General features: G+C 42.4%; 1 protein-coding gene across 2 annotated transcripts in view; it reads right to left on the bottom strand.

Annotated features, from left to right (window-relative positions):
• The window catches only part of SEC24B (SEC24 homolog B, COPII coat complex component), an 88,725-nt gene extending 82,779 nt beyond the window's left edge, over positions 1–5,946 (bottom strand). The window contains exon 1 of one of the 2 annotated variants that reach the window (XM_072623141.1): positions 5,761–5,946. In XM_072623141.1, the coding sequence (XP_072479242.1) occupies positions 5,761–5,878 (118 nt within the window). In that variant the 5' untranslated portion in view covers positions 5,879–5,946. The remainder of the gene's footprint in view (positions 1–5,760) is intronic. The other variant, XM_072623142.1, reaches the window with a different exon arrangement.
• Positions 5,947–13,084: the final 7,138 nt, after the last annotated feature.

A 13,084-nucleotide genomic window follows, 5' to 3' on the forward strand; every position in this document is an offset into this window, starting at 1 on the left:
TTTTATCACCAATATATGGTACAATGCTCCTATCTTTTTCAGAAGAAATGCTGTCTAGTCAAGTGTAATAATACTTAATGGTGTGTGCTGAATTGAGTCGTTTGTAGAATACTCCTTCTACTTCACATCTCCAGGGAATCAAAGCCCAAGCTCGTGCAAGGGGAAAGGAGGAGGGATGACTGAAAAAACCTGAAGAAGTCCAAAGTTGATATCCACTGTGGCTCAAACAAGAGGGTGCTTAGTAGGTGTTGCAGACAACTTCCTTTCAAGTTGTTATAACAGTATAATGCTGAGTGCAAAAGATGAGAGAGAATAAAGAGCACTTAAGGCAACAGACTATCTTGGTTCAAATGCTGGCTATACAACTTACTAGCAATGGGACCTTGAGAAAGTCAGTTCAGTTACAATGGGGAGATTTCTTCATTTGTAAAACATGAGAGTTGAACTAAAAGATCTCAAAGGTCCTTAGAGACTCTAAATCTATCGTCTTTCAAGACAAGGTACTCTTCATTTTTCATCTTTGCATTTCCAGAGCCTAACTAGTACAAATGCCTTCTTCTTGGTAAATGTCTGAATTGAATTTTTTGGTACTGTTATGCAGTACAATGACCTACAGTCCAATATTTTAAGCTCTATTATGAGAAGTCCTATGATTCCACATCAACCACATGGCTGTCTACTATCAATCTTGTGAAAGTTTTTAAAAGGGTTCATTTCAGGGGAAGAAAGAATTTGAGGAAAGACATTGAAACCTCAGCCCTGAATTCCAAAAAAATTTAAGGCAGGATTCCCTCCTTCTGCTTTCTGTGGGCCATCTTACTATCCATTATCTCCTAAAAAACTTATCCAATCAAAGAGCTATTTCTTGAATTAAGTTTTAAAAACAAACAAAAAACTCTTTGTACTGGAGATAATATTGGGTTAGAAAGGATGTGGAACTGAAGAGAGTCTATTTTGTTACTTATTAGCCACTCTGGCAACATGTTTGCAGAGGAAAGAAGTATTAGCTAGAAAAAAGTTGTTTTTTTTTTCTTTTTTTAATTTGCTAGCCATTATGGGGTAATAAAAAGAGCAGAGTGAAGTCTGAGGACCTTGGTTCAAATCCTGCTTCTGATTGCTAGTTACTATCTGTATAACCTTGGGCAAATCACTGACCAGCTCTGGAGCTCATTTTCTTTATCTTCTGCACATGAAAAAACGTGGGGGTTGGACCAAATGGCTGCTGAGGTCCCTTCTGCTCTAGATCTTGGATACATCATTGCAAAAAGCCTTTCCTACTTCCCTTTCCTAATTCCATTCATTCTAGGTCTCCCCCTAGTTTCTATCCAGCCCTATTTTCCTCTACACAACTGATGAATACTTGAAACTGATAAGCTCAACTTATCCTTCCAATCAAGCCACAAAACAACAGGACAAATATGTTGGACAATGTAGGAAGTATGTTTGTGAGAAAGGCTCCAAGAAGGGATCCAGGGGTTCTCTGGTTTAAAAACTAAGAAAGAGATAAACTCCCATAAAACCTAAATGAGGAGAAAAGCATTTTAGGTATATGAAACCATTCACCTTTTGGAGTGAGTTGTCCAAATCCTTTAGTGGCTGGTCTTTAAAATCTACAAGAGAAATCAAACTACTAATGTTCAGTAATCTGCCTGGACAGCTAGAAGAGTTCAAAATTCTACTGGAGGAGACTACATTACCAAAGTTAATAATAATAACCAGCACTTAACAAGTTTGCAAAGTGTTTTGAAAGTATTATCAATCCTTCCAACAACCCTGGGAGATAGGTGCTATTATTACACACTTTTACACATGGAGAAACTGAGGAAAACAGAGGTTAAATGACTTGTCCAAGGTCATAGACCTAGTTAGCATCTGAGGTCAAAGCTGAACTTAAAACTTACTGCAGGCCCAGTGCTCCATCTACTTTACTGTACTTGTAACTGCCTTGAGAGAAGATCAACAACTCTGAGTTGCTAGTTTGTAAATGTTCTTTGTAAAAACTCACTCCTCCTCCCTATGGAGCCCAGATGGTATAGAATTCTTTATTTAAAATGACAATACTCAAGATTTAGCTCAGTGACTTCAGCCTGAGGTCTTACTTGATTTGTCTAAATATGAGCCTGGTGGAAATGACTATCATAAACTAATTAAATTTCAGTTCAACATGTGAAGCCTGTGATATAGTTACTATGTTAAATTTCACACAATCTTTATTGGCAAAGTCTAATCCCAACAGTCCAGCCACGTAAGAAGGCCTGAAGGTTGCACCATTAAAAAAAGTGAACTGAAAACAAGTTTCTACACTATACAACAAAGTTGTACTGTTGACCCAGTATGGCGCAAGTAAGCTAGTTACAAGAAAAGCAAAATCTGTGGTAGGCTGGTCACATTCCTTTTACTCTTACCATAGGATTGATCACAAAAACACAGAGTTAAAAGACAGAAGAAATTTTAGAAGTCGTTCAGTCCAACCCCCTCATTTTACAGATGAGGAAACAGATCTAAAGCTGAGGTCACTGGCCCAAGATCACACATGTAGAACATGGCTGGATTTGAACACAAGTCCTCTGATCACAAATCCAGCACTCTTTCCACTGTACCAGGACATACTACATTTATTTTGTTGGGGAAAAAAAATTCTCCTACTCTGATGCTTCATCCTGGTGTCAAAGGCGCCCTGGCTTCTTAAAGACTATGCCAGTGAAGTCCAACCTTGAGCAGATTTTATTAAGCTAGAAAACGTTTGATCCTGAACCTGGGCCTGGTGATGGGCTCTATACTTGTCATTCAAACTCCAGAAAAACAAGAAACTTGTCCCTAGATTGACCTCATGGTAATGAAAATTTTGATCACAGCAACTCAAGAGTCACCATTATCAAGATATGGAGGTTGTCCCAATGAAGGGATCCATGTCAAAGAAATAACTGAGTCCTTTAAGTATGTGTGAGGTAACATGTTAAATTCTATACATAAAAAACTCTCAAGGACTTTAATGCTTCATATACAGCTGTTTTTTAATTTCCAGCATCTAGCCTTGAATAGAGTAATAAATGTCTGTCATAGTGAATTCAACAGTTACGTAATAGGGGGTAGAGATATACTGAAAGACAACTAAAATAAGAAAAATAATAATTAAAAACCCTAGGTAATAGGCACTAGAGATCACCCAGGAAAAGGACTGTTTTCCTGAATATCCTCGAGATCTCTACCACTTTGCATAGACAGAAATTAAGCATCCAGACAGGCACATTCTCACTATGGTGATGTCTTCATAAGACCTGATGCTTTCGGTTAGCTATAAATGAAGAGGAGAAACTTGAGACAGCTGCTCTGATCAGAAGAGACTTCAAGCATACTAGGGAGTACTTGTTTTATTTTAAATTTTGCATGTGTACTTAGAGTTGAAGGGTTTCCCATAACTGACAAGATAATAGTAGGTCAATGATGACCTATTTTTATTTATATCTCCCATTATATCAAACTTTCATAATATAATCATTTCATAATATAACAACTTTATCTTTCTTGCTGCCTTACTGACTGCTAAAATTATAACTGTCTCCTCTCCACCTCTGGGAAAGCATGTATGTGGGGAGCAAAGTAATTTCTAGTATGTTCAACAGCTAACCTCTCAAAAGTACTTCTGTTTAAGTCCTTTAAAAGTAAAACAAACCTATGGCTTAAATATATATTCTGAGTCTGCTCCTTTTAGGCCAGTTCTTTCCTATATTGGACAACTGTAACTGTGACAACTGCAGGAAGGGGAAAACAACTGTACTATATGGACCTAAAGAAGGAGAAATTAAAATGAATGATGAATAGATAACTACAGACTGTCAGTTGTGCTTCTTTAAAATGAGTAACTGCCATTACTGGATAGTCACAATAAACTGATGCTACTGGGAGCCAAAAGTAATGTACTTTCTTCAATAATTTTGCCCAATAATTTTTCAAATTGTTTTGCTTAAGTCCATGTAACAATTACATTCCTTAAGCACTCACCAACAGATGGTAGGGTTAAGATACAAATGCACTAGAGATAATTCACAAAGTCAATAATCCACACAGAAAATGAACAGTTAACCATAAAAGGCATAATGCTTGGCTCCTAGGTAAACATGGATTTATGCTACTTTAAAACATTTGGTTCACTCCATAAAACAAATCTGGACCTCTTATAGAAAAGACCAAATATTATCTCTATGTCCTGTTTAGTAGAACATCTCATATTCCTTCCTAGTCATAGAAAATGATTTAGCATGTGTCAATAAGTGCACATCATCAAAGTGATTTTCAGATTAAACAAATAGAGCTTACTTCCCTTTTTGGAAAGCATCAAATTACAAAAATGAGATGGATATTGAATTAAATGCTACACACCTATAGTTTAAGTTTTATGTGTCCTTTAAAGAATGGTTAGATTTCACTAAGAAGACAAGATGAAGAGGTAGGACAGCCAGTCAGTTCTTTGGGGAAGGTGAAAATACTTCCTCTCACATGGATGTTTTTGGACTCAAGACTTGCAATGATTTTCTAGTTTGAATCAGAGCCAAGATCTCTAGCTCACCCTGCCTAAACCCACTAACATACCCCAAATAGGGGATGGATTATGTGGAGATAATTTTTCAGCTCAAAATGCTGAATAACTCAACTTACAGGAAATTTTATTGGCTTTTAATTTAAATTAATTGTAAATATTGGTTTTCTTTATTTTCATGGGGAATGGGAAAAGGCCCAAACTCAATACAACAAGCACTCTATTTTGCAGAGAGACAGAGAGAGAGTATGTACGTGGGGGGAGGGACAGACAGACACACAGAAATGAGAGGAGGGGGAGATGGAAAGATACACATAGAGGGGGGGAAGTGGGGAGAGGGATACCCAGAGACACAGAGTGGAGGAAAGAGACACATAGGTGAGTGAGATGAAGGGAGAAGGGAAACAGAGACACACACAGGAGGAGGGAAAGAGAGAGGGAGAAAAAGGGGGGACAGAAACAGAGTGAAAAAAATGACAGAGAAAGGGAGACAGGGGACACTCCGGGAGACGGGAACTGATGGGAAGGGGGGGGGCAGAAACAGATCCAGGGATACAAGAGATAAAGGGGGGAGAGGGAGACAGGGGACACTTTGGGAGACGGGGCAGAAACAGATCCAGGGATACCACAAGAGATAAAGGGGGGAGAGGGAGACAGGGGACACTTTGGGAGACGGGGCAGAAACAGATCCAGGGATACCACAAGAGATAAAGGGGGGAGAGGGAGACAGGGAGCTGATGGGGGAGGGGGGCAGAAACAGATCCAGGGATAGAGTAAGAGAGATAAACAGGGGCCGGGGGGAGGGGGAGGTTGACTGTGGTTTGCTCCCCTCCCCCCACCCATTTCTGAGACCCACTAGCAGGGGGGAGTTTCCGTTCGAGAAGGAGCAGGTGTCAAGTGCAGCAAACTCCGAACCCCCCCCGGGAGCAGAGCTGCCCCCCCGCCACGCCTCCAGCCCAAGTGGGTCAGGGCTGTTACAGATGCACCCAGGGCGATGCGCAATGGTCCGCAAACTTGAGCCCCACGTCGGGGCTCCGCCGCAGAATGCGCCCCCAGCCGTTCCTGCCCCCGCGCCTCGCCCAGCCCCGAGGCCGGGCCTCCCGGAGCGGCCCCTCGCGCTCCCGCCAGGCCAGGCCGGAGCCCCCGCCCGCCCGCCCGTGCCCTAGGCCCCGCGCCCCAGGCCCCGCCCGCCCGCCCGCCTCCCCTCTCGCGGCCGGCCTCACCGTTCTGGTAGTGCGGGGCCAGGCTCGGGCCGGCGGGGGCGGCCGCCGCTCCGAGCCGGGGCGGGATCCTGGCGCTGGCTGCGGCGCGGGGGTGCGGGGCGCCGGCGGGGGCGGACATGACCGGCGGCGGCTCCGGCTCCTGGTCCGGGAGGGAGGGAAGGAGGGAGAGGAAGGGGAAGGGGGGGAGGGGAGGCGGGAGGAAGAGGAAGGAGCGCGCCGGGCGTCACCAAAGGGAGCGAACCGGAACCTGGAACTCGGGGGCGCGCCGACGTTCCACGGGAGAACCTAGGCCGCGCCGGCCGCGCGCCGCCGCCGCTCCGCTGCCGGGAATCCCCGGCCTCGTTGTCGTCCTCGCCCTGCCCTCCCCCGCCTCCGTCAGTCGCACGCCGCCGTCACAGCGCCCCCTGGCGTCGGCGCCCAGAGGCGCCAGCCTCGGAGCACGCCTGAGCGAACCTCGGCCCCCAGACGGGGCTGCGGCTCTGTGCCGGTGCCCCTGTCCAGCCCAGCCTGCCTCGGGGGCATCCCACAGCGGCTGGATCGCGGGGACCCCGGGGGGGACCGCCGCACCTCCGACTTCTTCCAGGCTCCAGACCCCGGAGCGTGCGGGGCGCGGAGGGACCGTGGGGACCCTCGTCTTACGAAGGGGTCCCCCGCTGAGCGGGGCGAGGCTCCGGCTCCTCTGCCTCCGTCTGGACACAAATCGAGTTCGAATCCCAGCTCTGCCCTGGACTCCCTGGAAAGCAGTCCATTAACCTCCATTTCTGTAAAACGACCCCAGAAATCCAAGCTGCAAGCGCTTTTAAAACACGCGCTCCGTAGCGCTATGTTTTGTCTTTTGCCCTTGGAATGGAATTAATTTTGATAATAGCTTAGCCTTCATGGAGCACTTTTCAAGGTTGGCAGAGTGCCTTGCAGACGTGAATTCCAGTTTTTCATGTTGCCCTCTGCTTAGCATTGGGATTGCTACAAGGGAATGCTTGATAAAGGCTCCTTTCTATTCATCCTTCCGTTTACCTACCTGTCTATCGATCCATAAGTCTGTCCTAAGTGCTTCTCTATCTAGATCTCATCCGAGCCCTCCTTCACTCAAATCCAAGTCCACTGCAAGTCATTCATCACCCTCTGATGTCACGGTCTTCCTCCAGAACGAAGGACAAACACGCCAGTCTGGATCTCATCTACCTATCTGATCTAGCTATCCTGTCTATGTCTACTTATCCTTCTGTCTATCATCTCTGGATCGATCTGTGTATCTGTCCTATCTGTATCTACTTAACTATCCTACCATCTATCTATCCTATTGATTTGTCATCTTTCAGGCTATATCTACGCATGTATCTATCTATCCTGTCAATATCTACTTATCCTTCTATCTTTATGATCTATGGATCGATCTGTTATCTGTCCTATCTATATCTACTTAACTATCCTACCATCTATCTATCCTATTGATTTGTCATCTTTCAGGCTATATCCACAGATGCATCTATCTATCCTGTCTATGTCTACTTATCCTTCTATTTTTATCATCTATGGATAAACAGATCTATGTATCTGTCCTATCTATATCTACTTATGCATCCTACCATCTATCTATCCTATCTATTTATCATCTTTCAAGCTATCTATCCTATCTATTTAGGTCTACTGATAAATCCTTCTATACTATCTTTCTGTCCTATCATCCTATGAAATCTATATGATCTATCTGTATATCCTATCAATCTAGAATCTACTGATCTATCTTATTAAGATCTTATCTTATCCATACTATCTATCCTTCTGGGCTGCCTCTATCTCTCCATCTTTACGTACCCACCTACTGATTATTTCCTTTTTACATGTGAGAGGAAACGGAGATTTAGAGAAGTGACTTTGCCTGTGGTTATACCTTTACTAAATGCCCACAGAAGGAATTCAAACTTGGATCATCCTGACTTCCTGGCCCACAATCTATAACTTAAGAAAATTCCTCATTTTACCCTTTCAAAATCTATTATATGCCACCATAGGATTTAAGAGTTGGAAGGAACCTTATAGATCCTCCAATCCAGTGGTTCACAATCATTTTTGACCCAGGACACTTTCTTTGGCTTTCAGAAAATCTTCTTATAATCCTTATTCAATAGGAAAGGGATAAAATTCTAGAGTTCACCATACATATACACAAAAGAAAATGAGATTAATTTTTCATAAACTTTTACTTGGTAAGTGACATTTCTGAGTTTCATGAAGTTCTTCCCTCTCTATTCCACAATTTTCCCCCACCCTTTTCCCCTCCATTCAAGTACCCCATAGTTGGCAATCCATGATCTAGTCCAGAGGTGTCTAATATGAAGTTTGTGGCTGCAGGTAGCACTGCCAAGTCCTGCCCTAAGGAGATGGAAATGCCATTGGGAAAATTTGACAAAACAATCTATTAGAGATTGACACCATCTCATTTTATAGATAAGAAAACAGGCACAGAAAGGTTAGGTGACACTCCAGGTCCCACAGCAAGTATCAGAGTTAGTTTTTGGACCTGGGTCCTAGAGCTCTATCCTGAGTATTTTTTTTTTTTTTTACCATATTGAGCTGATGTAGCTCAAACTCTCAATAGTGAAACTCTACTGCTGCAAAATCTTCCCACCTTACCCTTTTCAAAGCTCTTTTGAGTAATAGCTACTAATACCTTTCATTTTTCTACATGATTTTTAGGATAGAAGGTAAAGGGAGAAAACAGTGAATCTTTTCACCTTTCAGCCTCTAGGTGATGAAAAAGAAAGTCAAAGGAGATGATTAAAAAGATGGCAAGCATTTATTAAACACCTACTATGCGCCAGACACCAATGACAGTTCTGAATCTAAGAAATGTGGTCGGACAATGGAGGGTTTGGGTGGGAAGCAGGTGGGGCAATCAAGAGGTAACAGATAATGGCCACAGATTTGAATAGGAAAGGCCAGGTTAAGTGGGGAGATACAAGGAGAACTCAAGGAGGTTCCAAAAGTCTGTACTCCACCATGAACATGTACTCTTTGATCCAGTGATCAAACAGCCTACTGGCTGTTCCTAGTACAAGACTCTCCATATCTCCATTCCAGGCATTTTTTTCTGATTGTCTCCCATGCTTGGAATGTTCTCCTTCCTCTGCTCCAATTACTGACCTCCCTGACTTCCTTTAAGTTCAAGTAAAATCTCACCTCCCACCTTCCCCAACTTTTCTTAATTCCAGTGTCTTCCCTCTTTAATTATTTCCTATTTATACTGTAAGAAGTTTGCTTTGTATATATTTGTCTGCATGTTGTTTCCATCATGAGTTTGTAAACTCCTTGAGGGTAGGTATTGATTTTTGCCTGGCCCATAGTGTGTGTTTGTTGTTCAGTCATGTACAAATCTTTGTGATCCCATTTGGGATTTTCTTAGCAAAAAACTACTACTACTGGAGTAGTTTGCCATTTCCTTCTCCAGCTCATTTTACAGATGAGGAAACTGAGGCAAACAGGGAAATGACTTGACCAGGATCATACAGCTATCAGTATCTGAAGCCACATTTGAACTCACGCAGATGAGTCTGACTCCAGGCCCAGTCCTCTATCCACTTTGTCACCTAACTACTTAGTACATATTTAATAAATGTTTATTGATTTACTGATTATTCTGAGAAGGGTACATAGGTTTTACCAGGCTGCCAAAGGGGTCCATGACAGAAAAAGTTAGAACCCCAAATTAAATCGTAAGCCTAATTAGCATTTGGGATACAGAATAAACAGGGTTTAAAATGCAACCCGATCAAAGTGCCCTGGTTCCTGCTGTGTGGGATGGCTCAGGTCCCTACATAAATCAATTACTCAGAGGCCTCTCAAAGTGATGACAGAAAAGAGTTTTATTCGATTCTCGAGAATCTGGACAATCCCACAGCAGTTCACCTGGAGTAGGAAAGCCGAAGATAAAAATCAGGACAGTGATTTATAAACCCTAACGCAAGTCCCTCCTCCCCCCCACTGACCATTATCCTCATTAGCTGAGGATATGGTCTTACATTCTAGACACGAGATCTAACCAATCCCTTTGAAATGAAGACATCGAGGAATTACGCAAGTTTTGTCCAATCATTGAGACCCCAGTACACCACACAGTTTTATGCCTTATATGGAACTATTCTATTCCAAAAACACTGCAGCCCCGAGCCTCCAGGCCCCACCTCACCCTTGGGAGAAAACCACAATCTGAGGAGTCTTCACCAAGTCTATCCCACTCACTGCCACTTAGGTCAATACCAGAGCTTCCTAAGCTTTTTCAAGATTAACAACTTTGCCATTTTTAATGGCATGTGTGAAGGGTGATCCTGAGCTTACTGATCAGTCACTCAAACAATAATCATTTATTAAGCTTACCTTACTGCCTACTAAGTGAATGGATCCAGTTTGAGGAGGAGAAGGGGAGGATCGCTGACAATTGTGTAGGGAGGATCAGAAAAGGTATCCTGGAAAGGTGGTGCTTAAAGGAAAAGGGAGATTCAGCGAGGCAGACGTGAGAAGGAAGTGCATTCCAGGCATTGTTAGTAGTGCTGGGAATGTTGTGTGTGATGACCAAAAGGCCAGTTTGACTGGGTGGTGGTGTGGGAGGAGGAAAAATAGGTTGAGGTCAGGTTGTGAAAGTATTGAAAAGCTAATTCTAGTCTCCAAAAATATCTAGGATATTTTATCCTAGGAACAGTAAGAAGCCCTTGGAATGAAGTGTGGGAGTGGACGGGGTCAAATCTGCCTTAAGTGATTTTCACTTTGACTATGTATTGTTCATTCAACAATGGGCATTTTTCAGTAATTGACTTTTCCTTCATGGATTTAAACTTAAGCGAAACTGTTTGGAGGTATAACATCTACTGTAGGAGGCTGTATTGTGTACCCTGGGTTCTTGCAATCACCAGAAAGCATTCATGAACAGGAGCTTATGGGGGACACTACCATGTATATGGCATAATCACTCTCTTCCATGTAGATTCTAGAACTAACTTCAAGTTAGTGGCAAAAACACCTTTGGTGTCCTTAAGATTCCCTATTTATTCTTGGTATTAAAGTATATCTTGACTTAATTTGGAGAATTTTATCAAGTTCTTTATTGAATCTCCTTAGCTCATTTTCTCTCAACAGATGCTAGTTCATAAGCTGCAATTTTAATGATTATCTTTTTTGCAAATGTTTATTGTAAGCATTGCAATTGTGGCTAAGTGTTCCATGAAATGGTGTTTCTTGTTACCTTTGAATGGATGGACAATCAAACAACTCTGCTAATTCCTTTACTTCTCTGAGGGGCATCTTTATGAGCCATCATTCCATTTGGTTGTAACTTCTTTTTGATTTCTTGTTTCATTTATATCAAGAATGTCAAGGTTCATATGATGCATTTTTTTCAGTATTTCATTGTTCTTTGAACAAAGGGAATATTAATGAAGTTAATATTTATAGATGTCCTACGAACTCTTGAAATTTTTAGAATCCTCGTCCCTTTTTCTTTCGCTCTTCTACCAGAACTTTGGATACAAGAAAAAAGCCTTATAGGACAGAGGACTATTTTGCACTTGTCTTTGGCTCATGGATTGCCATAAATCACCCACCCCTTTCCAGTCTTGGTCCCATGTTCAGTATAGGGTTTGTAGAAAATCTCTTCACCATGACTTCACTCATTTGTTCCACAGTTTTCCTAAGTGAAGTCCCTGGGATAATTTGAAAGGAACCCACGTGAGGGATCTAGGCATGTGTGACAGGAGTTAAAAGGAATTTTGTACAGTAACCCATACAGTTGAGTCTGGCATGAGACAGATTGAACAGTAATATTTTAAAGAGTAGTTCAAAAGATTATCTTTCAGATGCACAAAGGCTTCTCTAGCGAATAAAAGGAAGCAAAATTTTTCTTTGTATCCCCAGTGCTTAGCGCGATGCCTGACCTATAGTACTGATGAGATGCTTGGACCCTAGCCCTAGGACCATATCTCTCCCCAGTCCAAAGACCATCTCTCTAACAATGATTCTTGAGTAGGTCCCAGTGAGACAAACTATCTCTCCCTGTTATAAGAACAAGTTGACCTCTGAAGAATTTTCCTCATATAAACAGGACTATTTTGTACCAGTAGAACTTCATGTACTGATTTCCATAGTTACTGTATACAACCCAGAGGTCAATTTGTAGACATCAACTGCAGAGGCTATCTTGTTACAGACGTTACCCCTTAGAAGCCCCACCCCTACTCAGGGTTTCCATTAAGCAATGAGCCTAGGTACAGAAACTGTATGTCACTACCTAATTAGCATACTTAGCCTATCACTCACTGAACTTTTTCCATAAAAGCTTTAGCATAACCCCCATTAAGTTGCAAGTTCCCTAAAGAGCTTCACTTGCTATATTAGCATTATAATAAACTCTTTGCCACTTGACTGGAAGATTGCTTGAGTCTGTGAATTCTTTCCAGATGATTCCACCCTGTACCTCAATAGTTTGGGGATCTCTGTACCCCTAAAACGGCATCAGTATGTGTTTGTGGTTGCTGTTGTTCAGTTGTGTCTGACTCTCCATGACCCCATTTGGGGCTTTCTTGGCAAAAATACTGGAGTGATTTGCCATTTCCTTCTCCAGCTCATTTTACAGATGAGGAAAGTGAGGCAAACAGGGTAGATAGAGTGACCTGCCTGGGGTCACACAACTAGTAAGTGTCTAAAACCTAATTTGAACTCTGGTAGAGGAGTCTTCCTGACTCTAACCCCAGTGCCCTAGCCACCGTACCACCTAGCTGCTATGATAAGGTGAAGTTGAAATCACTGCATTTTAGCTGTGATACCTTAACTAGGTGAGAACATGTTTTGGTGGAATCAAATAATCAGAACTGAATTTGAGAAGGATCTATATTCCAAGGAGGGTTAACCTCCTAGAATCAAAGTTGTTAAGTGAAGATGGGGAATGACAGTAAACAATTTGGGAAAAACGTGGAAAAAGATATCTCAGAAATGGAAAGAGAGATTCTGAAGATTTGGATTCTAAAGGCTGGACTCCTTACAATTCTGAGACAAATTCCTTTTTTTTAAACAAACAAAATGACTTTCATTGATTTAAGGTGGTGCATGGGCACTGTACACACTTCTCATTGATTCAATCAAAATATGTTTTTACCTTCTTAAAGTATCAGAGCTAAGAGTGATTGGGCTTAAGACATGGTCCTTAGAAAATAAATTTAGCCTGTAAACCCCAAGATATCCTGAGAGGTTTCAGAGATCAAAATTTATATTCCTTTGGGCAGAGTACCCACAGGTAAGAGTATGATTCTTTATGTGGACATAGGGAGAGGAGGAAGGG

The sequence above is a fragment of the Notamacropus eugenii genome, chromosome 7, assembly GCF_028372415.1.
Source record: "Notamacropus eugenii isolate mMacEug1 chromosome 7, mMacEug1.pri_v2, whole genome shotgun sequence".
Classification (NCBI taxonomy): Eukaryota; Metazoa; Chordata; class Mammalia; order Diprotodontia; family Macropodidae; genus Notamacropus; species Notamacropus eugenii.